The sequence below is a fragment of the Nansenia antarctica genome (assembly GCF_963989245.1).
Source record: "Nansenia antarctica genome assembly, chromosome: 14".
NCBI lineage: Eukaryota > Metazoa > Chordata > Actinopteri > Argentiniformes > Microstomatidae > Nansenia > Nansenia antarctica.
The window spans coordinates 21,355,684-21,379,809 of NC_137684.1; the positions used below are offsets into that span (position 1 = coordinate 21,355,684).

At 43.6% G+C, this 24,126-nt stretch overlaps 1 protein-coding gene across 2 annotated transcripts in view; it reads left to right on the forward strand.

The window, feature by feature from the left end:
- Positions 1-3,546: 3,546 nt before the first annotated feature.
- Positions 3,547-24,126, forward strand: part of LOC308170377 (CUGBP Elav-like family member 2) — a 29,614-nt gene continuing 9,034 nt past the window's right edge. For both annotated transcript variants that reach the window (XM_080545163.1, XM_080545162.1), the window contains exons 1-3: positions 3,547-3,818; positions 14,629-14,825; positions 22,940-23,022. In XM_080545163.1, the coding sequence (XP_080401289.1) occupies positions 3,745-3,818; positions 14,629-14,825; positions 22,940-23,022 (354 nt within the window). In that variant the 5' untranslated portion in view covers positions 3,547-3,744. The remainder of the gene's footprint in view (positions 3,819-14,628; positions 14,826-22,939; positions 23,023-24,126) is intronic.

Below are 24,126 nucleotides of genomic sequence, written 5' to 3' on the forward strand. Positions count from 1 at the left end.
AGGCTCAATTTCAAATGTGTGAGAGTGAAGAGGACTATTGTAATCCGTCCTTTATTAAATGTCACTGATCACTAGAATGTTTACGTACTGACAAAATAGCATTCTATCTTTACCCCTTTCCGCTTTGGTGTACGGTAATAATGACATGAGGTAGTCTGGGACTGCTCTCTCTCATCCACTGTTTTATCATCAGTCAGTTTAGAGAATGTAGAGAATGTGAGATATGCACATCCCCCTGTCAAAGAGAAGATTTATTCAGGAAGTGCTGGTATGAGAGAGGTATTGGAATGGAGCTGGGCCCAAATATTTGTTATTTTTAAGTAAATATTAGACATCTTCCAGATTCCCAATATGTAGTAGAAGGGTAATTATGAATCCAAAAGTTACAAAGTAGTAGGGGCCTGTCTGTCTGTATTGTATGTAACATGCAGGGTATGGTGCTCATTGGACTGATTCCCTATTGGCCTTAACTTGATGAGCTCTGTCCCACAAGTCCCTGGCTTTGGCCTGCATTTTGGCACATCCAAGTGTACAAATGTATGCAAAACATGAATAGGAGCGTGCCATGAAGCACAGACCTGAGAAAGAGATCCATTGGCAACTGTGCTGATGTTTCCCCTTATTTGCCCCAGTCTGACAGTAGGAATAAATCACCCTTGTCCAATTTCCTGGACTCTTCCTAATACGGGTGTCAATTAGTCGAAGAGTGGAACTGTGGCCACAGCTTTACAGCCTGCAAACTGGCCTGCCGCAGGCGGCACAATGCATTAGCACACGATGAGCTGTCAGAGAGGATTATTTCAGCCACGCCAGTCAGAGAAGGGGGTGGGCGCCGCTCTGCTGCACTAAACCGAGGAGAAAGAGGGGGCGGGAGACAGAGACAGAGAGAGAGAGAGAGAGATAGAGAGAGAGTGAGAGTGAGAGTGTGAGAGTGAGAGAGAAATACAGAGAGAGGAGAGGGATAAGAGAAGAAAGTGGCCATTACACAAGGTGGATTTTTCCGGAGCACCGATGTTGGAACACTCCTCTGAGCTGGCCCTGGTGCAGAGCTTGTACGTCAACAGCATGCGCTGTCCCCCCTCTGCGGCCGGGGTCTCTGTCAGGAATGAGGACCTGCCTCTGAGGTACGTTGTGGCCCCTCATTCAGATCTGGACGGGCTTTTGTGAGCCAGCCAGTCAGTGTTTTTAATGCCTCTTTGTCTGTGGTGGGATATTGTTATAGGACGCATTGTTTCCAGTTAAACCATTCTCTGGCTGTGGCTTTAGAGTACATTTGTGTTGTGTGTGTTTTAACTGAAGGGAAAGGACATTATCTTGTGATCTGGGGGGAAAATGTCCCTGCCCAAATCCACTCTCATCTTCACAAAACAGAGGCTGAACTAAAAAAAAGTCATGCACTACTGATAAGTTATGTTATCAAAACAATGGGAATATGGTCAAATACTGTACATACATACTCTATCAATCATACATTATTTGGTTCAGAATCAATGTAACGTGTCCAATGGGTTTGAATATAACCGCAATAAAAAATCATCTCCTCTCGAAGGTCCACAGGGATCTGGATACTTGCATTGCCTCTGAATGAAAAGAAAGGTGAAACTGTCAGTCAGTGATGCAGGGTTTTCTGTTTGGATGGGAGAGGCACCTGGACAGGGCTGGATTACGGTGAGAAGCCCATCAAAGGCAGGCCTCGTTCTAACGCCTGAAGTCAAAATTGACATAAGATGTGAGTTATCTTCTAGATTAGAATTAGCTTCTATCCAGTATGAAATTTGCATAAGCCAGAGCCAAATCCAAAAACCTACCTCAGATATGGTTTGCCGAAAATGTTACTGCTGAGCTATATCCTAACGTTGTGTGTTTCTTTTATGCCATTTAGGAATGCTTAGATCTTCATTCTCCATTTTGAGTGTGCTTTAGTTGGTCGCCATTCTGCAAATGCCTTCACGAAAAGGCAGAGCTGAGAGAAAGTATGTCAGCAAGTTCATGGCGACATATACAACAGAGGTGACGTAACCCATTTAGGTTGGAGCAGTTGGCCTATTTTTACCTGACCTGCTCCATCATTGGTTAAGGTGGGGTGCAAATCAAATGCCGGATGAATTGATTTGTAGGAATAGTTCCATTGCAGAGGAACACCATAGATGTAAACAACACAGGCATGGTACATGGGGATTACAATAGGATTGCGATAGTAATAATCTGAGATTAAACACGTGAGGCTAGTGTCGAGGTGGCAGCACAACTATGCATCCGTTCTAAGAAACGGGATTCCATGTAAGAACGCATCATCATTTCAACCACCCACTGTACAAGATGGGTGGTTTTGAGTACATCGGCCTAGGGGACAATCCTGTAGGCTATATCCCCACCCAATCAAGATACCAACCAGGGGCCTGCTATTTCCAAGAATATATATTTTAAATAAATAAACAAGATCTCTCAGATCTACTTTTCATATTACTACATTGTTTCGATACAAACCACTGAAAAGATCTTTAGTGAAAAGGGTGTCGGATGGCCATTTTCTTTTTTCTTTTATTGTTTTTAGATTTCATCATAACACCTGACAAAAGAAACATTTAACTTTATATAGCTGCCCCTGAAGCCTAATGGGCAAACATGTTAGACTGTGTGTTTGTCTGCATATATGGTAAAATAGGTCACATCACATTATGAATAGGGACCTCTTCAGAACTGTATGTTACTCTGCTCTGTAGTCGCTGATGTTAGGCAGAAATTTCGGTGGATAAAGGGATTTATTAAATTGGATATTTCTTATCATTAAATCCAAAAATATGACTTCAAGCGTGCAGCTGCTGCTGCAATAATGAACAATTCCCATAATTAGGGCCTCATCCCCTCTACCATGGCAAGCAGTACTTGACAACCGAGTCTCAGCCCCCTCAGTGGGGTAGGGACCTCGCCCAGCAAGTCCAGCTCAACAAAGGAAGATAGGCTCCCCCTCCCCCAGGAAAACAACAGCAAAAACACAAAAGGAGAGCATGACCTGTGACCCCTGCAGAGGCAAGGCTCAGGATGCCTGGAAAAAACTGCACTTTAATGATCTTGCTGGTTTTCTTTTTTATGTTCTTATAGGAGTGGCTCTGCTCTGAGCATTGAAATATTTGAATTAACAGTGGATTACAGACAAATAATATCTTAGTACTACTTGATTAGTAAAATAAAAAAAGTAAGATTGGGCAGGAACAAATAAACAATTCTAGCACAATCAATTTATTTCACAGAACATTATTGTATGTAGTGGTGTCTTGAGCCTAGCAAAAATGATCCATGTTTGATTATCTGTAATAATAAACCCACAAGAACACCATTTATGTTAGATTGGAATATCATATGGTTGACATAATAAAACACAATGTACTCGAACAGGCTGAGTAGCAATAGTCCAACAGTGTGGAAGTAAGATAAAGGCGCATGTTTTAATTTACATACTCGAACATAAGCCACGCCCTCTGAGCCCAACTCGACTGTTGACAGTTTGCTCGTCGGGAGTTTATTTCACTGGGGATTGGAGGAATATGAGGGCGAGCTAACGGCGAATGTCCACCGAAGAAACGCTTGAACCATTCGCATGCTGATCGAGTCGCCTAGGCTAGCCCCCCCTGCTCTGCACCTGTCCCGCTCCGTCTGGAGTTGAATCTCAAGCGAACACAGACGACATCCATCCACTTTCATTGTGTTAGCACGGCGTGGTAACATAGCTAGCTGTGAGCGACCATGACATCGTCATATAATATGGATTTTCATCCGGAGATGACTGAAAGCCGGCTGATGAGCTCGAGCGATACACTGTAAGTAGCTAACGGTCTAACCAACGTAATGTTGTTCGTGTTTTATAGTAGCTAACCGATCATTAACTAGGGCTAAATATGAAGTTAGCGCAGTTAGCAGTTAGCACGATCACAGTTAGCTAAGCTAGTGGGGCTGACAATGTGTGAAAAAGCAACCAGAAGGGGGGGGGACATTTCCCTGTCTTCGCGCTAGGGAAATGTGAGGCTAGTCAAGACAGTGACATGTGCTTCCGGAGTTAGCTAGCTAATACGATCCAACTCCAGTTATCGAACTATTTTTTGTAGGATCTTACGTCTGTTCGGTGGAAAGTTTATTGTGTAACCAGGTATGTAATAAGGATTACGTGTGTTTACAGTGTGAGCGGGAGAGACCGTGCACACGAGGCTAGCAGCCGCCCTTTTGGTTTTTTTAGAACAAGAGGGACAAGCTCCGGTCTCTGGTAGAGGCTGGCTACATTCATTGGGATCTTCTGCACGGCGGGTATATCACGATATAAAACGGCTAAAAGCGAACTACCTCCTGTCGATTAAAAGTCGAAGCCGTCAACAACTGTGCACAAATGTGTTTTCGCTAAATGCGAAACGCATTTCTGTATCAACTTTGCTCGGTTGCACGGGGCAGCTGACAGCCTCTAGTATGGCGTTACTTTCCCCCGTTGCCAAATCGATTTCCCGTAATGGAGGTTCGTGTAGCGGGTTGCTTGCAGAACACACGTGGTACACTATTGAGCAATTTAATGGAAATCTTGTGACAGCGCATTATATATAAGCCAGTAAAGGGAGCTAGCTATACAACAAATAAGTTGATTGTTTTTGAACGCCCGTAGGCTAATTCAACTCACTCAGTTGCTTACTCCAGAGTTTACCATCCAATTCTGTATCTAAAAAATGGGCTTGGTCTATGGTCCTTGGAGTTTAAGACCAAAAATGCATTTCTATGCATGTAGACAAGGCACCCAGATGGCCTGAGAGTTTTCATATCGACTCAAATTGAGACTATACAACTTGACAGTTTCCATTGATGCCTCCCCAAAGTGATGGCTAGACAGATTTGCCAAGATATATTTACTTGATTGTCACACCTTGTTTTTTTCTCTTGTTTTTCCCCCTCAAACGACTACGAGCCAGTAACCAACAGCTGCTTTTCTAGAGAGGCTTTACAATCATACAGCACACTACATCTCTTATACAGCCTAATTGATCAGAATCCAACTGCAAAGGCGAACATGTTGTACATTAGTGAATGTACAACAGCCCAGTGTGCTTTCCCTTCAAATATGTCCAAAACAGGGAAGGCCGATGGAGGTAGAAATTGGAGGATGGGCTCATTATAATGCATGGAGTGGGATGAGGAATTATGTCACAATTTGATAACATTCCTTGTTCCATTCGATGCATTAGCTACAATGAGCCCGTCCTCTGAATCTTACCTCTACATAACCAAATATTCTATCACACTGGTACTTTCTTTCAAGACAAAGAACGCTAAATGTTTCCTTTGTCTACTGTCTATAATTGAAGTCAGGCCCATTTCCTAGAGCCATAACCAGTTTGTATGTAACCATTAGAAGAGTACAGTAGGCCTAATGCCCCTGTGTAATCGTGCATCTTTGACCTTTTCTAATCACAGAGCTGTTGGATTGGATTTGTGAATGCATGATGATGCTAGTCTCATACTCTGCTTTGGTAATGAAACAGAAGCCGTCAAAGAGGAATGGAAAAAGACGTGGGTCCTGTTGCTAGGCTACCTGATATGGTGCTTTAACTGGCAAAATAGCTAGCAATGATCAGCGATAACACTTCGTAGGCATTGCTTGTTACAGAGTAGCTTGCTAGCAATAGGGGGTTAAATATATTTTAGAGTGTTGTTTGCGCTCCGTCAAAACATCAAGGCATGGTGCTTTGTTGGAGAAGAGCTCAAACACGTCCTTCCCATTGAAATCTGCACTTGCTGATTGAAAAATGCATCTGGTGGACACGGCCCGAAGTGGCTCAACACTGCAGCTTTATTTTGGGCCTATTATGACTTAACTTGATGGAGACACAGATATAAGACAAATGAAAGCTGTGTATTGCTAAATGCTGAACACAATTGAAATGAGACAGCAATGAGAGCACAGCGTAGCGCACCAAAAAATATAATAAAGGCGTAGGCATAAAAATCACTTGCGGAGCATGAAAAGAGTGGAAAAAACAAATGTTAAGGCCTCTACAATTTCTGAAATAAATATTTTTTAACAAAAACTTTAATTGTATTTTACTCTTGTTAGCAAGCTACTCTGTTACTTAGGCCTAATAATAATATTCTAATATTAATGAATGCCTATGAAGTTCGTGTTAGCACAATCCCAAATTGTTGCTAGCTAGCCTATATTGCCAGATAAAGCTCTGACTTTGTTCCAAAATGCGTTCTTGCACTCTATCTAGATACCAAGTACGGATATGCACAGTGATCAAATGTCGTTCCAACGGCAAGTCCACTGAATGTCAAGTATATACTGAGTTCTCCTGGCGAACTGGGGAGGTGTCATGCCAAATACTGTCCGGCTGCCAGAATGTGTCCGGTTAATGTAATTAGGTCTTGAATGCGGTTGCTATGCCGACGCTAGGGTTCCGGACATTCCTGAGTAAACTTGTTGTTTCTCCATAATTACAACTGGATACTACTTTTTCCCAATTTAGCTAGCTAGCTTACTTATCAAATGTTCATTTGAGAGTGTAATAGTTTAGTCAAATGACTGGCATGCTGCTAGATGATGAGTAAATAAGTAAGCTAGCTAGCTAGCTATGATTGGAATCAAAGTAGTATCCACTTATGGAATTATATTTATCTCTTATTTGGCTGATGTGATGTGGGTTTGTTTGCTAAACTAGCCAACTCAGTAACATTAGCATAGCGCAGCATGCCGGAATACTAACTTGTCAGTCAATTGTTGGAATTTAGTATTTTTGCTCTAGGCACAGGGTCAGCCGTATCCGGTGCCCCTGGAACAATTAGGGGTTAGGTGCCTTGCTCATTTGCCATCTTCTGGATTCCTGTGGAGATGCCCCTCCCACTCGTCCCGGGTGGGGGAAGCCCATTAGTTATCCCATTCATTCAGTTCGGTGGGCTGTTTAATGGTTAAGCTCACCCCTGTGACTAGTGCTGGTTCTAGGCCCAATGTGATCTGTCTTCATGATCTCCTCTGCAACTGCCATGGTTGTTGTGTAAAAATAATCCATAAAAATGCCAATGATGACATAGTATGTCCACCAATGCCGGTGATAGTAGCTAGGTTCAGTTAGCTTGCTCGCAAAGTTGTAGTGGTAATGTTGTCGCGACTCTGGCAAGTAAGCAACTTTTTCTGGTCATCATCATCATCATAGACTTATGACATTCATGCCATTGGTGTTCAAAATTAACCATGATACCACAGCCCTGTGTTTAGGGGTTCTGGGTTCTGTGGTAATCAAGGATGCAAACTGGTTAGCACCTGGAAAAGGTGTGAACAATGCCTGAGCAGGGGAAACACAGACCTACTAGGGGGTCTGGGAGCATGCTTTTAAATGCTCATGAATAAGCGTTTGAATGCTAATTTCCTGTGACTTTTAGCATTATGGTATAGGATGTTCTTACCATAGAATGTAGGCAAATTGGCTGCAAAACTAACCAGGACTTTGCAGAGGGGCAATTTGACAAAGTGAGAGGACTGGAGGCACTGGTTGCGCTTGATCCCTGAATCCAGTTGTTTAACAAGCAACGCCTCACTTTCACCTAATTCTCTCATTCAGGAAATTAACCAGATAGAGGGAAAACATTAGTTCATAAATAGTAGGCTAGTTAGTTTGTTAACTAGCTAACTGGTTAACATTTCACACAGAGTGCCAGGGCACAAGGAGCAACTAAAGTTATAGCTTGAAGGAGTTAATACTTCTCTATTTGGTTCCTACAGCTACTAACGTTAGCTCATCTGATGTGGCTAGCTGTCTGACTTTGTTAGCCAGCTAATTTTCACACCACAAAATCATTTATTTTATCAGCTAAGTTAGCTAATGTTACACAATAATTATCTAACAGAGGATTTGATACAGCTAGCAAGACACTTAACAATGCTAACAACCTCAAACTTTCCAAATGCCAGTTGTCTTGGTTACACCTCATGGCGTATGGCTTCATCACATTCTCATTGGCTGAGCCCAGAACCTTGGATACAGCTAGTATTGCTCCAAATCTCTTGTTTGCTTAAAGCCAATAGTGATCCAAACTTGCATAATTGACAAGGCAGAATCTGTTTGACACCCCCTCTCCCAATTCATGATTAAGCCATCTTAGATGTTTTGCTTTTCTAATGAGGTTGTGAAGCAAGATAGAGAAGGGATGTCAAATTATGTTTTTGTTCATTTAACAGTAGATAACCTTAACCCTGGACATATTTGTGTGTATTATGAGATATTATGGGTTGTAAAAAAAGCAGCAAAAAACATGATTATTATTAGGCTATTATTATTATATTGTTAGCAGGAAAAGGCCGGATGGGTCGTGAGTGATATTGATGCCTCATAATCAATAACGATAGCCATGCCATATTTATTTATTTATCTAGCTAGATAATACACAGTAATCTTGAATACAAAGTATTTGAGGCAGTAATTAACTGAAAGCCTAGCTTAATTTTTTCGCTTCCCCCATGCTTGAATGCTGCCTGCGTCATTGTTTGTTGACAGGGTTGGGGTCATTACACTAACCTCTCTGCGTTCTTGCATGCTTGCCAGTATGATCTATCAGGTGTTCTTATAGGTATTTTCTTGTAAGAACGGGAGGACACAGAGCGCAAGATGGTATTTTGGAACACAGCCAATCTGTCTGGTTGCCCAAAGAATCATGCCTTTTTCCGCTCTGGCATAACTTCCTTCTTTTTAATCCAAAGTGCTGGTGAACACGAGCCCTTAGGCCTGTTGTTTTCATCATGTGTTTATTCTTCAGATTACACAAAATATGCTAATATATATAATAACACTCAATAATGTGGAAAACAAATAATCAAACATACAAAAATGTAACAATGGCGGTTGTTTACTGTACCCCTGCAGGGTGGGCTTGTCACAACCGCGGTTACGTGGTTTGACAACACTTTGAAGTATATTTTATTTTTTTACCTGTTAGCTTATAGTTGCCCAAAGTCCAAGGAAGATAGTGGACTCGAAGTTTGCATAGGTGTAGTGGTCTCTAACTAAAGGGATGTAAGGAATCTTATCTTTTGGCTTTGGACACCCAGGTGGTGATGAGATCTGGCCTAACTAAGCAGTGTGTTTTTGATTGATCCCCTGATACTGGAGAGGGAGAGAGTGAATATCTGGGCTTAAGTGTGATCCTCTGGCAGCAAACGCTGACATGGCACTATGTGGGCTAAGCTACGTGTGATCCCTTTGTTGTGGACAGGGAGCTGTTGATCTGGGCAAAGGGTGGCCTCTTGGCAGTTGTTTCCTGGGGCTGCGGAGGCCAGCTGTTGTTCTCCCCTTGTGATGGTGGGAGAATGCCATTGCAGACAGATGTTGAGAGGGCTGGGAGCGGGAGGGCTCCACTCTGGCCTGTCACCTGTTCCACCGCTCCTGCTGTGTGCCGCTGTGCATCCTGGCCCGATGTTTAATTAGAAATGTTCTCAACTACATCTTCACATCCTAATCCTTTACATTCACCAGGATGTTTATGTAATTGACACTGTGGAATAGAGCTGTCCCAAACGACTATTTTTCTAACGATTAATCTAGCGATTATTTTATCGGTTATTCGATTAGTCTAACGACTAATTTACCGATAAGTCTAACGATAATTTTTGTACTGTAAAAAAAAAAAAAAAAAAAAACGCATTTGTCTCCGCCTCACTGCTATGTTTAGCCAACTTGAATGCCAACATGGCCATTTAGAAGTCTGTCCATCACCACAACACATAGCTAGCTAACGTTACTCTCGCTGCTATGTTATGATTAGCTAAATTGATGCTAACGTAGCATGCGAGCTACGAGCTAGATAACGTACAGTAGGTGCTCGCACCACAATGACAATAGGCTACCGTAGCTAGCCAGCTACATAGCTAACGTTACTAACACCAGAAGACAAGACATACGAACTGTGGTGAGCTACATTGCTTGTGTAACATTAGCTAGTAGCTATCCATTTTTCACTCATACACTTAATTGTCTCGCCTGGTAAAATAAAGGTTTAAAAAAAAAAACAAACAAAAAAAAAAAACGCCATTTTGTTTATTTACGACTAACCGACGCATATTACGCTAACCGACGTATTGACGTAGTCGATGACGTCGACGACGTCGAATAATCGTAACAGCCCTACTGTGGAATAACTGTTCAATTATAACATTCTGTTTGATTGGCGCAGCACAGGGATGTAATAGGCTGCTTATGGGCTTTTTTAATGTTTCAATTTGGAAAATTGAAACCATTGCTCTCAATCACATGATGTAGGTAATGAGTGGTTGAGACCATCATGCACATGACCTACCAGGTGACCACAGAGTCAGACTTCGGCGGTGGTGGTGTGGGATGGATGAGTTTGCTCTGTCTGCTGTCAATTTGAATTAATTTGAATCAACTGCCAGGCCAGTACACAAGAAGCATTCAGGTGGTCAGGTCAGAGAATATGAGCAGTACTGGAGAGGATGCAGAAGGGAGTGTGTTGTCTGGGTAACCTTTCTCTTTTGGATGGAGTCGAATGTGACTGAAGGCTTAAAGACTCGCTGGAGGGATGCCAATGGAAAGCACAGACTGAAAACAACAATTACTGGCCTGATGTCTATTAAGGGGCTTATCTATATACTAGGCTATATGTATATGTCAGACAGGATCAAAGTCTAAAGCCACAGTGAAGGCTATTCAATTCTCTGTTAACAACTATCTAATAGCTTCTTGTAACATGCTTGTCTTTCTCCGGAGAGCCTAGCTAGCTACTACCTCTGTCGTTCCTGCCAACGAGCTTCACCTGGGGACTACCGTCCTCGCTCCATCTGGGCAAGGTGTGACCGGAGTTGATTTGGTTAGGAACTTCTTATTCTACATATTTGAGTGTTCATTCCCAATCGCTGTACTTAGAACAAGCCTCATCCATAACCACCAGGGACACTCGTGTGATTATGGAGCTAATGGGGCGGGCCTTGTCATCAGATGCTGGCTGCCTGTTAACATGGGCCCCATTCAAAGGATGATTGGACATGTCTGTCTTCATCAGGGGAAATGCAACAATGAAATGAGTCCATATTGAGCAAAATTGGAGTTAATGCTGGGAGGAAAATGTCTTAATGGGTCCTCATCAGAGCACAAATGTGCTGATGATAGTCCACCACCTCATATGGAAATCAGATATCATCCCCGATGCTTGTGTTACTGACTAGCATTCATCTTTTCATATTCCCTCTGTTTTTAACCAAGCTGTATGTAGGACGCGCTCTCACACACAAGAACAAAGGCTTTTTGTACTGTACCAACACATTGGAAAACAGTGCTATCTCTACGGCTGCCATTGGGTCTGTGTGATGTCGGCTACTTCTTCTGTCTCTGTGCTCCCTCAGAGCCCAGCCTGTCTGTGGCCTGCATCTCTGGGCCAGTCGGTTGGAGTGGTATTTCTATTCTGAGAATGTAATCATTCATCCATGTGACAACCAATACCTGGCCCTGCCTCTCCTGTGTATCATGTTGGAGAAAGTACTAGGGAAATAAATAGACAGACCCTTTACAGCTGTTAGGTTAGCAAGAGGCTAAAGAGACACATGTATGCTGACTGTCTATGTTGTGTTGAAGCAGCTTAGCTTACACTGACATTATGAACCACCAACGCTTAAGTCTCTTGAAAAGTATCTCCTCTATTGTCCAGAAATAGAGAAATACCAGAGAACACTGTTTTGCTTGGATGACCTTCCTCAGAAACATGAAGACTGCATAAACTGTGAATCCAATTCAATCCCCAATGCAGCAAGAGTGCAGTATGCTTCAGACTGCCACAGCAATCCTGATGGCCAAGAGCTATAGAGGAAAAGCCTCACCAAAATAGCTGATATTATACCCTACTATGAAGAGAACCAATAAGTGAAGCAACACAAGACCGTATCACAAGATGTAGTGTGGGATTTAGGAAAAAGGGTTCTATAGGTACAGAGTGATTTCTCAAGGGTTAGGGTTAGGGATTAAGCAATGACTAAAGTGTTCTATTCCATGTGATCTGACAAGCTGTCGAGCTTTGAGAAGATCGTTGACATTTTCGCGTGTGTAACAGTATGCGATATTGGTACATCTCTAGAATGGGAGCAAGTTAACTGTAGCTGACATGCTTCTCCGGTCAAACCACACCAAATGACCAGACATATGGTCCAGATAAATCATGTATTTTATGGGAAGTGCAACAGCAGGTATGCAAATGTCAAGGCTCTGAGCGACTTGGTCAGCTGCTCCAGGGTGTCTTGGACCAAGATCACCTGCCACATCAGAGGACTGCCTCTGGTGGCCCGTCAAACGACTTCATCACTGATCTCTGAGAAGAAGACTCAAGCAGGGTACTGGAGATCTGGAGATAGCCTACTTAATTTTGTTTAGCAACTCACACTCTGCTCACATCATCACCTGCATCCAGTCGATGTCGTCTGAGGTCTTGAGTCTTTATTATGGGTGATTTGAGATGGTATCAGTCAGAAGGCACTCAGCAAAATGGCGTCAGGGCTGGATGAATGTCATCACACACTACAATGCCCAGGCCCCCAGTAGACGCAGAATTCGATGTATTACAAAGCATCCCTCTGACTTGGGCCATTGTACTGTAGTGGGATCGGTGAATAGTGTTCTCCAGCATTGGAACAATATGCGATTGTCTCCCTGCTGTGGTGGGGAAGCTGTAGGTTACTCCCTGTACCATCGCCAAACCGCCTCAGGAGTAGACGGTCTATAATCCTCTCTCAGCTAACTCCTGTTTTTGAGAGGTGTGCAGGCTCCTTTAGGGTCTGGATTTTGTGTAGTCGTCAAGGGGTGGGGGCAGTCGCCCCTTTGTGAGTGAAGGCGCTTTTCTATGCCACTTCTGACTTGTTTTTATCTCTAAATTGTCTTCTGGATGTATTGGCTACAGTAAGAAGGTTTTTCCTGCCAGTTAAAACGAGTTTCAGAAGAAGTGGGGTGTTGGATTTTGGAGTGTTTTTGAGGACGGGAGTCGCAGAAGGAGTTGTCAGCATGTCATTTAAGTCCTTCAAGGAGTTTGGCATTTCCGCTGAGCGTTTAGGCTCTATTTGTAAGAGATGGATGGCTCGTGTCCAAAGGTCTGTATACTTAACTCTCTCTTCCTCCCTTTAGTCACTCTCTCTTTGTCTCTCCCTCTGCTTACTCTTCCATTTTAACTAATCACCAGCACTGTGTGCCAGGCTCGTGCTATCGCACCAGGAGTCCCTCGGGTCATCAGCTATTGTGTGCACTGTGGTCCTCTGCCCTGGCAGAATCTAGTGACGGTGTATGTATGCTGGGAGTGATACCTTCCCCCTCAGCGTTATCGATCTGTACCTGGGAGACCGTGGCTGTAGACGTCGTAGCCCCATTTCCCCTCCCGGTGTGGCTCAGTCAGGGCCTGTGTGTCTGTGAGGCAGTGGTGTAGTGGGCACAGAGTGGTACGCTGATGCTCCATCAATCCCTAAGCCTCGCCTTAATCACCCTGAGAATGCTGATCTCTACTTCAGGGCCAAGTAGCGTTGACTGCTGACCTACTCTGATAGAGCACTCATTTGTGTTTTATTCCAGTCAACAGTTCTTGTGTGATGTTGTACAGTACTGAATGTGATGTTTTTACAAGTATGGAACTCAGTAACACTTGCTCTGTCAAAAAAAGGTATGTTAGATTATTTGGCTTTTGTAGCAGTGTGCAGTAGGCTATGTTATTCCAGGATACTGTGCCATTACTGTTTTAAGTGGGTTGGACTGTGAGCTGAGCCTCATTGGCTCAAATGTGTCTGTAGGTCATTTGTCATAACTGTTATTGAACTCACAAACATCAACCCTGAACATGATCGATTTGTCCTCTTGACTAACCAATGGATTGATGTGTAAACAATAGGGCTGTTACGATTATTCGACGTCGTCGACGTCATCGACTACGTCAATACGTCGGTTTGCGTAATATGCGTCGGTTAGTCGTAAATAAACAAAATGCCGTTTTTTTTTTTTTTTTTTTTAACCTTTATTTTACCAGGCGAGACAATTAAGTGTATGAGTGAAAAATGGATAGCTACTAGCTAATGTTACACAAGCAATGTACCTCACCACAGTTCGTATGTCTTGTCTTCTGGTGTTAGTAACGTTAGCTATGTAGCTGGCTAGCTACGGTAGCCTATTGTCATTGTGGTGCGAGCACCTACTGTACGTTATCTAGCTCGTAGCTCGCATGCTACGTTAGCATCAATTTAGCTAATCATAACATAGCAGCGAGAATAATGTTAGCTAGCTATGTAGCTACTAGCTAGCTATGTGTTGTGGTGATGGACAGACTTCTAAATGGCCATGTTGGCATTCAAGTTGGCTAAACATAGCAGTGAGGTGGAGACAAATCCGCTTTTTTTTTTCTTTCTTTTTTTTTTTTTACAGTACAAAAATTATCGTTAGACTTATCGATAAATTAGTCGTTAGACTAATCGACTAATCGATAAAATAATCGCTAGATTAATCGTTAGAAAAATAGTCGTTTGGGACAGCACTAGTAAACAAATGCCGTATGTGATTAGTTTTTGACAATGAGGTGAGAACACAGGCTTGTAGGCTAACCTGATCGTCACCTCCTCTCTTTCCCCCACAGCAACGGCACTGGCAGCAAGATGAACGGGTCGCTGGAACAATTGGACCAGCCCGACATGGACTCCATCAAGATGTTTGTGGGCCAGATCCCCCGCTCCTGGACGGACACAGAGCTGAAGGAGCTCTTTGAGCCATACGGAGCCGTGCACCAGATCAACATCCTCCGGGACCGCACCCAGACCCCCCCTCAGAGCAAAGGTACGGGCATAGGGGTTGTCACAACACGCACACACCGCCGCCAACATCACTCACTGTCAGTGTTGACAGAACACCTCTGGGCTTAGCGAGGCTGGCTGTTTATGTGTGCAAAGATTTGGTGTGTGTATGTTTTTTTTGTTGTGTGTGTCATTACTTTGAAGATGGAATCATCTGTTGTTTTTCAGGGCTACCACATAATGACACACCTGTGCATTATGGAGAACACAATTTCTTTCCTCTGGTGGTTAAAAGGGGATGTTGTATAAAGAAGTGAGTGAGGGGAGAGTGTTATTTGTCTGCAATTTTCCATTAAGACATCCATTGATGCGCTCACCTTAGAAAGCATGCTCGAGTCAAACGATTGCGTTTAGGTTGCAAATAGATGAGACAGTGAAGTGGCAGCCTGTAGCCTGAAAAGCCCTGCGAGGGCCACTGAAAGTGCCCAGTCTGCCGGAACTAACCACAAGTGAATAACTTGTGTGACTAAAAGACAGCCCAATGTGAAACATTTTTTATATGGCATCTACCTACTTTTTTAATTCACTCAATCCTTATGTGATTCAATACAGTTTTAAACCCTAATCCACTCCTGGTTTTGACGTGCAACGCTCTTTGATGTTGGGATTTGGTGTCTGGAGTATACCTGGCCTCACCAGTACACAAAGCTGCAAGGAAGAGAGACAGAAAGCTAGGCCTAATCTCTCGAGTTGCAGGTTTTAGAGTTGTCATTGGAATTTGGTCAGGTCCTACTTCTTAGCTACCTCTTGACGATGCGCACTGCACTTTTCTAACTAAGCAAGAGCTTGCTTTTGAACCCAATCGATCCCCTACTTTATTTAATTCACATAATTAGTCTTACACTTATTTATAATACATCCAAGCATCTGCCGACCACAACACCACTAAATGAGGCTGTGTGTGTTTTTAGATGGTAGGCCTAGGTTACACGGTGCCGGATTTGGCTGAAACAGTGATGATCTGATATAATTTTCACCTCACGGCTACACGACTCCGCCGAAGTCGCGAGCTGAGACGGTGACGAGACGATGACGAGACGATAACGCTGGGAGGGTGTTTCCGTATAGTTTTTGGAGTTGTGTGGTCGGCCATTGGGTGTTTTTTTTTTTCATTCTTTTTTCCGCATGACATGCTATATAGGCTAAATAAAATGATGAAAGCGGCAAGTAAACAAGTGTGCGTCTAGGCATTAGGCACGTAACATCCATATGCTGTATAAATAAAGTTTGGTTGATTGATCTGTGCGCATTGCATTACACAACGACAAACGTGATACATGTTCCAGTTTTATTCTTCGAACAACAGAATAGCAAACGTTAAATTAGATTAATCAGATTAATAACGTATGCATGCCATATCTCGGATGAAGACGTAATGTAAGTGCTGAGGAGATTGATCGGGACTGCGGGAGTTTTCATTATGACCCAACCGTTCAGCGCAAGACGTGTGCTATAAATAGCCTACACTTGATAAACCAGTCCTGTGATATTATTTATCGTCTTAGAAACATCTTAGCAAGATGCACTTCAACAATTATCCTAAAGTTTATTATGTACCATCAGCTCCTTTTATACAACCTAAATTTACACAGATTAATAACGTATATGCCATATCTTGGATGCAGACGTAATGTAAGTGGAGAGGAGATTGATCGGGAGTTGACAATACTACTGAATGAATGAATGTATTTTACGGTACTATCTCAATTATATTTAAATAATTTTCTGGGTCTACCAGTACGCGCATGCCCAGTGTACCTGAATACAGGGTTCCATGTGGCCAGAGATTTTTTTTGCGTCGTCGTTTTGTCGTTGTGTAGCCATAGCCTTATTCTCCAGGGTGCTGATTATGTGGAGCAGATAGCAGACTGTGTGTGTGTGTGTGTGTGTGTGTGAGAGAGAGAGTGTGGCTGAATAGTTCAAAGCCCTCTTTCTGCATAGAACCCACCCATGCTCCTAGGTGGAGTGTCAGCTGTGATGGTCCATTGACATGTTAATGCTATGTTAATGTATTCTCATAGATAATCTGGCCTGATCGCGGCGCCCCTTTGGCTTCTCCCGGCCTGTGTGAGGTGAATTCATTTGAGCAGGAGGCTCCCGCTCTCTCTCCTTTCCATCCCTCCACCCCCCTCCCTGCCATAGCCTCGGGCCGTGGACAAGTAGTCATACACCCCTGCTGGGAAAACTGGGGACTTATCAAAGGGAGGCTGCCTGATGCCCTCTGGCCTATACTGTGTTTGCACACCAGATAATACACTCTTCACGGCTTTTTGTCATCCATCTTGCTTTTGTTCTACTCTTCCCCCCTTGAATCGTCTTCCATCCAACTTACATTTTGGTTTGTTTGTTTTGCCACATATCTATTTTTAAACCTCCAGATTTGTAAACGTATTTAGGTCATGTTGACTGCGGGTCATAAAAAAATAAAAAGTGTGGGGGGGGGGGGGGGGGGGGGGAAAATCATATGATAACCGTCATGCTTCTGCTGAGAAGTTTATTTAGCCCCAGTAAACAGAGCTGGGCTAAGTAGTAGTGAGAGGGGGAGAGGAAGAGATAACTCAGCTGGCTCTTAGAGGAAGAGAAGAGAGCAGCTCTTAGAGGAGGAGAAGAGAGCAGCTCTTAGAGGAGGAGAAGAGAACAGCTCTTAGAGGAGGAGAAGAGAACAGCTCTTAGAGGAGGAGAAGAGAACAGCTCTTAGAGGAGGAGAAGAGAACAGCTCTTAGAGGAGGAGAAGAGAACAGCTCTTAGAGGAGGAGAAGAGAACAGCTCTTAGAGGAGGAGAACAGAACAGCTCTTAGAGGAGGAGAAGAGAACAGCTCTTAGAGGAGGAGAGGAGAGAACAGCTCTTAGAGGAGGAGAAGAGAACAGCTCTTAGAGGAGGAGAAGAGAGCAGCTCTTAGAGAGGAGAGGAGAACAGCTCTTAGAGGAGGAGAGGAGAACAGCTCTTAGAGGAGGAGAAGAGAACAGCTCTTAGAGGAGGAGAGGAGAACAGCTCTTAGAGGAGGAGAAGAGAACAGCTCTTAGAGAAGGAGAGGAGAACAGCTCTTAGAGGAGGAGAAGAGAACAGCTCTTAGAGGAGGAGAAGAGAACAGCTCTTAGAGAAGGAGAGGAGAGCAGCTCTTAGAGGAGGAGAAGAGAACAGCTCTTAGAGGAGGAGAGGAGAACAGCTCTCAGAGGAGGAGAAGAGAACAGCTCTTAGAGGAGGAGAAGAGAACAGCTCTTAGAGGAGGAGAAGAGAACAGCTCTTAGAGGAGGAGAAGAGAACAGCTCTTAGAGGAGGAGGAGAGAACAGCTCTTAGAGAAGGAGAGGAGAACAGCTCTCAGAGGAGGAGAAGAGAACAGCTCTTAGAGGAGGAGAAGAGAACAGCTCTTAGAGGAGGAGAAGAGAACAGCTCTTAGAGGAGGAGAAGAGAACAGCTCTCAGAGAAGGAGAGGAGAACAGCTCTTAGAGAAGGAGAGGAGAGCAGCTCGATGCATATTAGAGTTCACCAGCTCTCCCCACGGCCTGGGAGCTCCAGTAACAGCATAATACACACTATGTAGGTCAGAGACGCTGCAGTGCTCCAATTCCCCAGCCCAGCGAAACTGACAGGCTGGAACGCCACTGGCGGTCTGTGGGGACGGAAGGATGAGGCTTTTTTTTTTCTACTGCTATTCTCCCCCTCCCCCACCACTTATTTTTCTTTCTCTCTCTCTCTTCCCCCTCCCATTTTTATTTTGTTTTTGTGTGTGTGTGTGTGTGTGTGTGTGCGCGCGCACACGTGTGTGTGTGCGCGCGCTTATGTAATGTAGCGTCATTCATTCTGCTAATGCGTGGGTACAGTGCTTCAACCTGCCTCGTCTGTGCCGTCAGACTAGCCTGGCCTCTCTAGCACACTGCAGACACCAGTGGTCCTGACGCCTGACAGGCAGCCCCATGGTCTCCTGATCTGTGGCAGTAAGTCAACCATGGCCCTCAGTCCCTCACCCACCCATCTTGTTATCTAGCCACTCTCGCTACAGGCCACTGCCTGTGCTCTGTACGGTGTAACAGTTCTCTCTTTGGTGGGGGGTGGGGGGTGGATCAGATTAGAAATTTTTAGGTTTTAATTTTAGGTTTTAATTACCGTAGTTGTTTTTTTCAATCCATACCCCAACCCTCCCCTTATTGGAGGACATGAAAGGAAGCTATAAATTGTTCTACTTACAGCAATTTTTCATTCAATAGTAAGATGCCTATTAGGGATGCACCAACATTTAAATTCTTGGTCGAAGCCGAATTTAAGGAAACATTTGGCCGAATACCAAATGCGTACCGGCAGTTTTTCATTTATATTTGTGCCATTGCATACAACCAACAAAGCACAATAAATAAATAAGAACGGGATTAGAACAGAATTAACAGAACAGCATGGGTTGCGTCGCGTGCACTGTTTGATCGCGTCATCAAAAAACATCTACTCAGGGTTTTTCCTGGCACAAAATGAGGCAAAGGTGGTACCAGTGTTTTGACATCGGGGGACACATGAAGCGGGGCTGTCTGGGGGTCCTTAAACGGGCGTCAAACACTTAATTTCTTGCATTCTGGTGAATTTGTATGCACCAATTTGTGCCTTTTCTGCATCAATTTATGGTTTAAAAGTAGCATTGACTAGCGCTAGTATAGGCTCAACTTGTCATTCTGGATAATGAAACAGAAAGCCAACTAATGTGACTTCCAGGATTTTTTATATGAAATAACATTTCGACCTAAAAGACTATTCTGACAGTTGACAAAGCGACGAGTGCGCAACATGTTACTGGCTGGTCGGCTGGTTCCCTGTTTTGTCTTTACGTGCACGCTCACCATGGTAGATCCCAAGCTATTTCGCTAGCAAACACGAAAGCCAACTTATTTGCAGTACAGCCCACTAGGGTTACGGTTAAATAGCGCGAGAATAAAGGATTGATGTGTCAATTGACAATTGTATATGACAGCATAAACAAATGAACAATCTGTTCCCAACTGTCCATGATCCTATATATTTTGCAACATTTTTTAAATACAAATTAATAGTGGAAAGATAATTTAAACTTTTCGGGCTATGTAGCTAATACAAGCACATCCGCAAGCACAACCGCACCATCCAAGTCTCTGAAATGGCCCAGTGAAACTAATGTATCATGCTCTGCTTGACCTCCAGAAGGCTTTTGATAACAGTTAATCATAGTCTCCTACTGTGCTTGCCAAGCTAGAGGCTCTGGGGTTGGGCAGTACCACTCTTGAAGGGGTTATGTCCTACTAGAGGCTCTGGGGTTGGGCAGTACCACTCTTGAAGGGGTTATGTCCTACTAGAGGCTCTGGGGTTGGGCAGTACCACTCTTGAAGGGGTTATGTCCTACTAGAGGCTCTGGGGTTGGGCAGTACCACTCTTGAAGGGGTTATGTCCTACTAGAGGCAGGGTTTCCGTTAACCGGTAATTCCCGGACTTTGTCCGGTAAAAGTTGTTGAAGTCCGACAAATTGAAAACTCGTCGGACATAAATGTCCGGTGAAAATAATTCCCTCTAAGCACAATTTGAATCCAATTCGCTAAAGTTCACATTCTGATTCCTTCTATTTTAAAAAAGACGAATATATAGGCTATGTATTTATTTTATTATGATATGATTTGACACCGGCATGATGATGACTCCTAATGTGTAGGCTGCCTATGCGAAACAGCGGTTGTTTCCGGTGTGCGCTATAACTCGTGCACAATCGAGTCGAGGCAGAGAGGAGGATAGCGATGTTTCTCTCTGTGATAGTGTGATTATGCAAGCCTTTTCGGAAAGGGATGAGAACCCGATTGTTTCAGCTTCTCCCAGGGAGAAAGTGGTAGAGTTACCATCCTCCCCGAGTCCTACCATACCATCCGCTGACAGCCTATCTCTGCCTGTAACCGGCGAGCGATTGCGTGTCGCTCAAGTAGCTGATCAGTCATTAAACAAATGTTTTTTACATGCAGCTAGTGAGGAATCTGAAATAGGGGGCAACGTAGTTTATTTCCTTAACGATGGGATATTAATGCGTAAATGGTCTCCTCCTAATGCAAATGGTTGTGAGTGGAATACTGTAAAACAAGTGGTTGTGCCTGTGGGTTATAGACAACAGGTGTTATCTGTAGCACATGAGAGCCAGTGGTCAGGACATTTAGGTATAACTCAAACTTATCAGCTGATATTGAAACATTTCTTTTGGCCCGGACTGAAGGCGGATGTTGCCAAGCACTGCCGCTGTTGCCATACTTGTCAGATGGCGGGTAAGCCTAATCAATCCATTCCACCCGCACCATTGCATCCCATTCCTGCTATAGGGGAGCCATTTGAACGTGTAATAATTGATTGTGTTGGACCTTTGCCTAGGACTAAAAGTGGAAGTCAGTATTTGCTTACTATTATGTGCGCTGCTACTCGTTTTCCCGAAGCTGTTCCGTTGCGTAACATATCAGCCAGCTCAGTGGTGAAAGCTTTAACAACGTTTTTTTCCACATTCGGTCTTCCTCTTGTTATACAATCTGACCAGGGCACTAACTTTCAGTCTAAGCTTTTCAAACAAGCCCTAAGAACGTTAGGGGTACGATGTCACGCCAGAAGCCTACATGCTTGCACTGTTCAATAGAATGTTATACATCTAGACATTGTGGTATTTCTTTATATACGTATCCCAGCCTGCCTATTGTTTCTCAATAAACAGTTATGTTCTCCTCATTGACATACTCCCGAGTCCGATTAAGTATGATTTGACAGGCAGCTAAACGAAATGCCTTCCCAACCAGCGAGACCTGGTTATAGAAATGACGTTGTTTTATTGATTAAAAAAAGGGTAAAACTGGAAAGAGAAAATAGAAAACTCACATTAATCCCAAACAATTTAACAAACTTCAGTTAACGTAATGTGGAGTCTGTTCATTGATCGATGCTGTCTGTTCAGTTCCCAGTGAGGCGCCCGTTCAGCGCTGGACATAATGGCATAGCGCGCATGCGAATCATGTTATATTATTATATATTATATAGCTCGCATCTAATCGTATCGGATGAGAAATAGACATTAAATGGCATATATAGGCCGCTACACAACAGTAATCACCGCGACAAACAGCTATATTAGATTTTTTTTATTATTTTTTTTTTTTTTTTATATTTTAATATGATGACCGGAATATATCACGTTTGTCCGGTAAATCGAAATCTTCCCGGACACGATGTCCGGCGGCAATTTTTTCTAACGGAAACCCTGACTAGAGGCTCTGGGGTTGGGCAGTACCACTCTTGAAGGGGTTATGTCCTACTTGTCAGGGAGGGAACGAGTAGTTGAGGTAAATGTTTTGCCCTCAGAGGTCTATCCTCCAATATTATCTTGGGCTCCCTGGAAGATGATCAGACTATCTTCATAACCAGAATATAATCAGGCTAACTTGATTTAAGCTTCCAAGTATATATATATTTTTTTTTTTTTTGCCTCCATATATCAACCAGTTAAAATGTGTTCATAATATTTCTTATACATCCCTTAGGGTATGAGGGTGGTAAGATTATTTTTCTTTTGCTGTATGTACTGCATTGTTGTATTGTAGTCCCCTACCTTTTATAATATGCTTATTTGTATCTTGGAGACTCAAAAGAGTATTATAAATTATTATTTCAAAGAAGTTTGAATCATCATTATTTGCTCCATATGGATTCATGAGCCATAACTGTTTATCGTCAATTAGCTTATTCCAGATAATCCATTTTAAGTGAGGATGTGTATTTGAACGCTTTGCACCTCGATATCTAAATAGTTTTTAAGTAGGATCACATCTTACACATCTTTTGAATGTCTTAGCCCATGACAGAAATAGGTTTTGCTGCCCCACTCTTTCTCCCCACGCCATTTCGTTAGAGGATATTGCATAACTGTGTAACAGTTGCTGGCTGCTAAGAATAACATGTCACATGCTCTAAACATGTGACACACATGAAACATACTGTCTTGTTAGTTCCTCTCCTTGTCTTGATCAACACTTGTGTAAGACTTGTGTTGCGCTTATCCTTCTGTATTTAATGTTATTTGTTTCCCCCCCCCCCCTCCCATCTGTCTTTCTATCTCTGTCTGCAGGATGCTGTTTTGTAACATTTTATACGAGAAAAGCTGCACTGGAGGCCCAGAATGCAATGCACAACATAAAGACCTTAAGTGGGGTGAGTAAGCACTGTTACAGGCTGCTTTAGATGCTTTAGCCCCTTCACAGCCCCGGCGCTGCTGCTCTTGGCCGTGTGCTCGGCGTAATGAGCTCACTGAACCCCAGGTTAGCCTGAACACACAGCCTGTCATGCCTGACCATGGACGACTGACCTGAACCCCACCCAGCTCGCACTCTTGAAGTGATAGTGGCAGACACAAGACCCTATACGGAGAGACGGGTCAGGTAGAATGTGTCTCGCTGGAGGCGAGGTTACTCACTGAAGCACAGATCCCACCGTCATAAAGTGGAACAAATTATTCATGCTTGTCCTGATAAATCATAGATGCACAAATACATATTTTCTTCTGAGTGGGGGAGAAATTAAGTGAGTGAGATGTATGGCGCTGTAACAATGGCGCTGTGTGTGTGTGTGTGTGTGTGTGTGTCTGTGTCCCCTAATTCCTCACCTGATTTATCTGAGAGAGATTAAAGCACAGTCAACCGGAACAAGTGCAATTGCTTGTTAAACCCCCACAAATCTGTCTCCCTATGGCCTGCCCTAAATTACTCTCCTTCCAATCAGTTAAATCAATACTAAACAACCCAGGGTTTCGATTAAATCAATAGCCCACTCTATTGAAAACCAGGGAAACCTGTCAGGGGGGGGTCCAGTATCGAACCAGTGAGTGATACCAGAGTGAGACGTGCCTGTACAAGACACCCCGTCCCTGTAGGATGAGATCATCAATCAGAGAAGCATTTAAAAATAATGTGCCTTTTGACAGCTGCTCTGCAAACCTCACCCCAGTCATGCTGCGACTGGCATTGACTGCCGTTCAGCGGAGCGTCAGTGGAAAAGCTTGTGTCCCTGTCGCATCCCCCCCCCCCCCCCCCCCGCGTCTGCTCCTTCCTTCTCCGGTGATGCCAGTCCCCATACAGAGAGGACCATCTGTCTACTGTATTTCTCCTAGGTCCTTCTCCCCCCAAAAAACACAACATTTCATAACACCACCAAGCTCCCCAGCCAGTTCACTCGTATCACATTTCTTATTTCCTTCCTCGTCCTCGCGCCCCCCCATCAGCGGGTGTCAATAGCTAATCCAGAGGCTAGTGCTCCAGA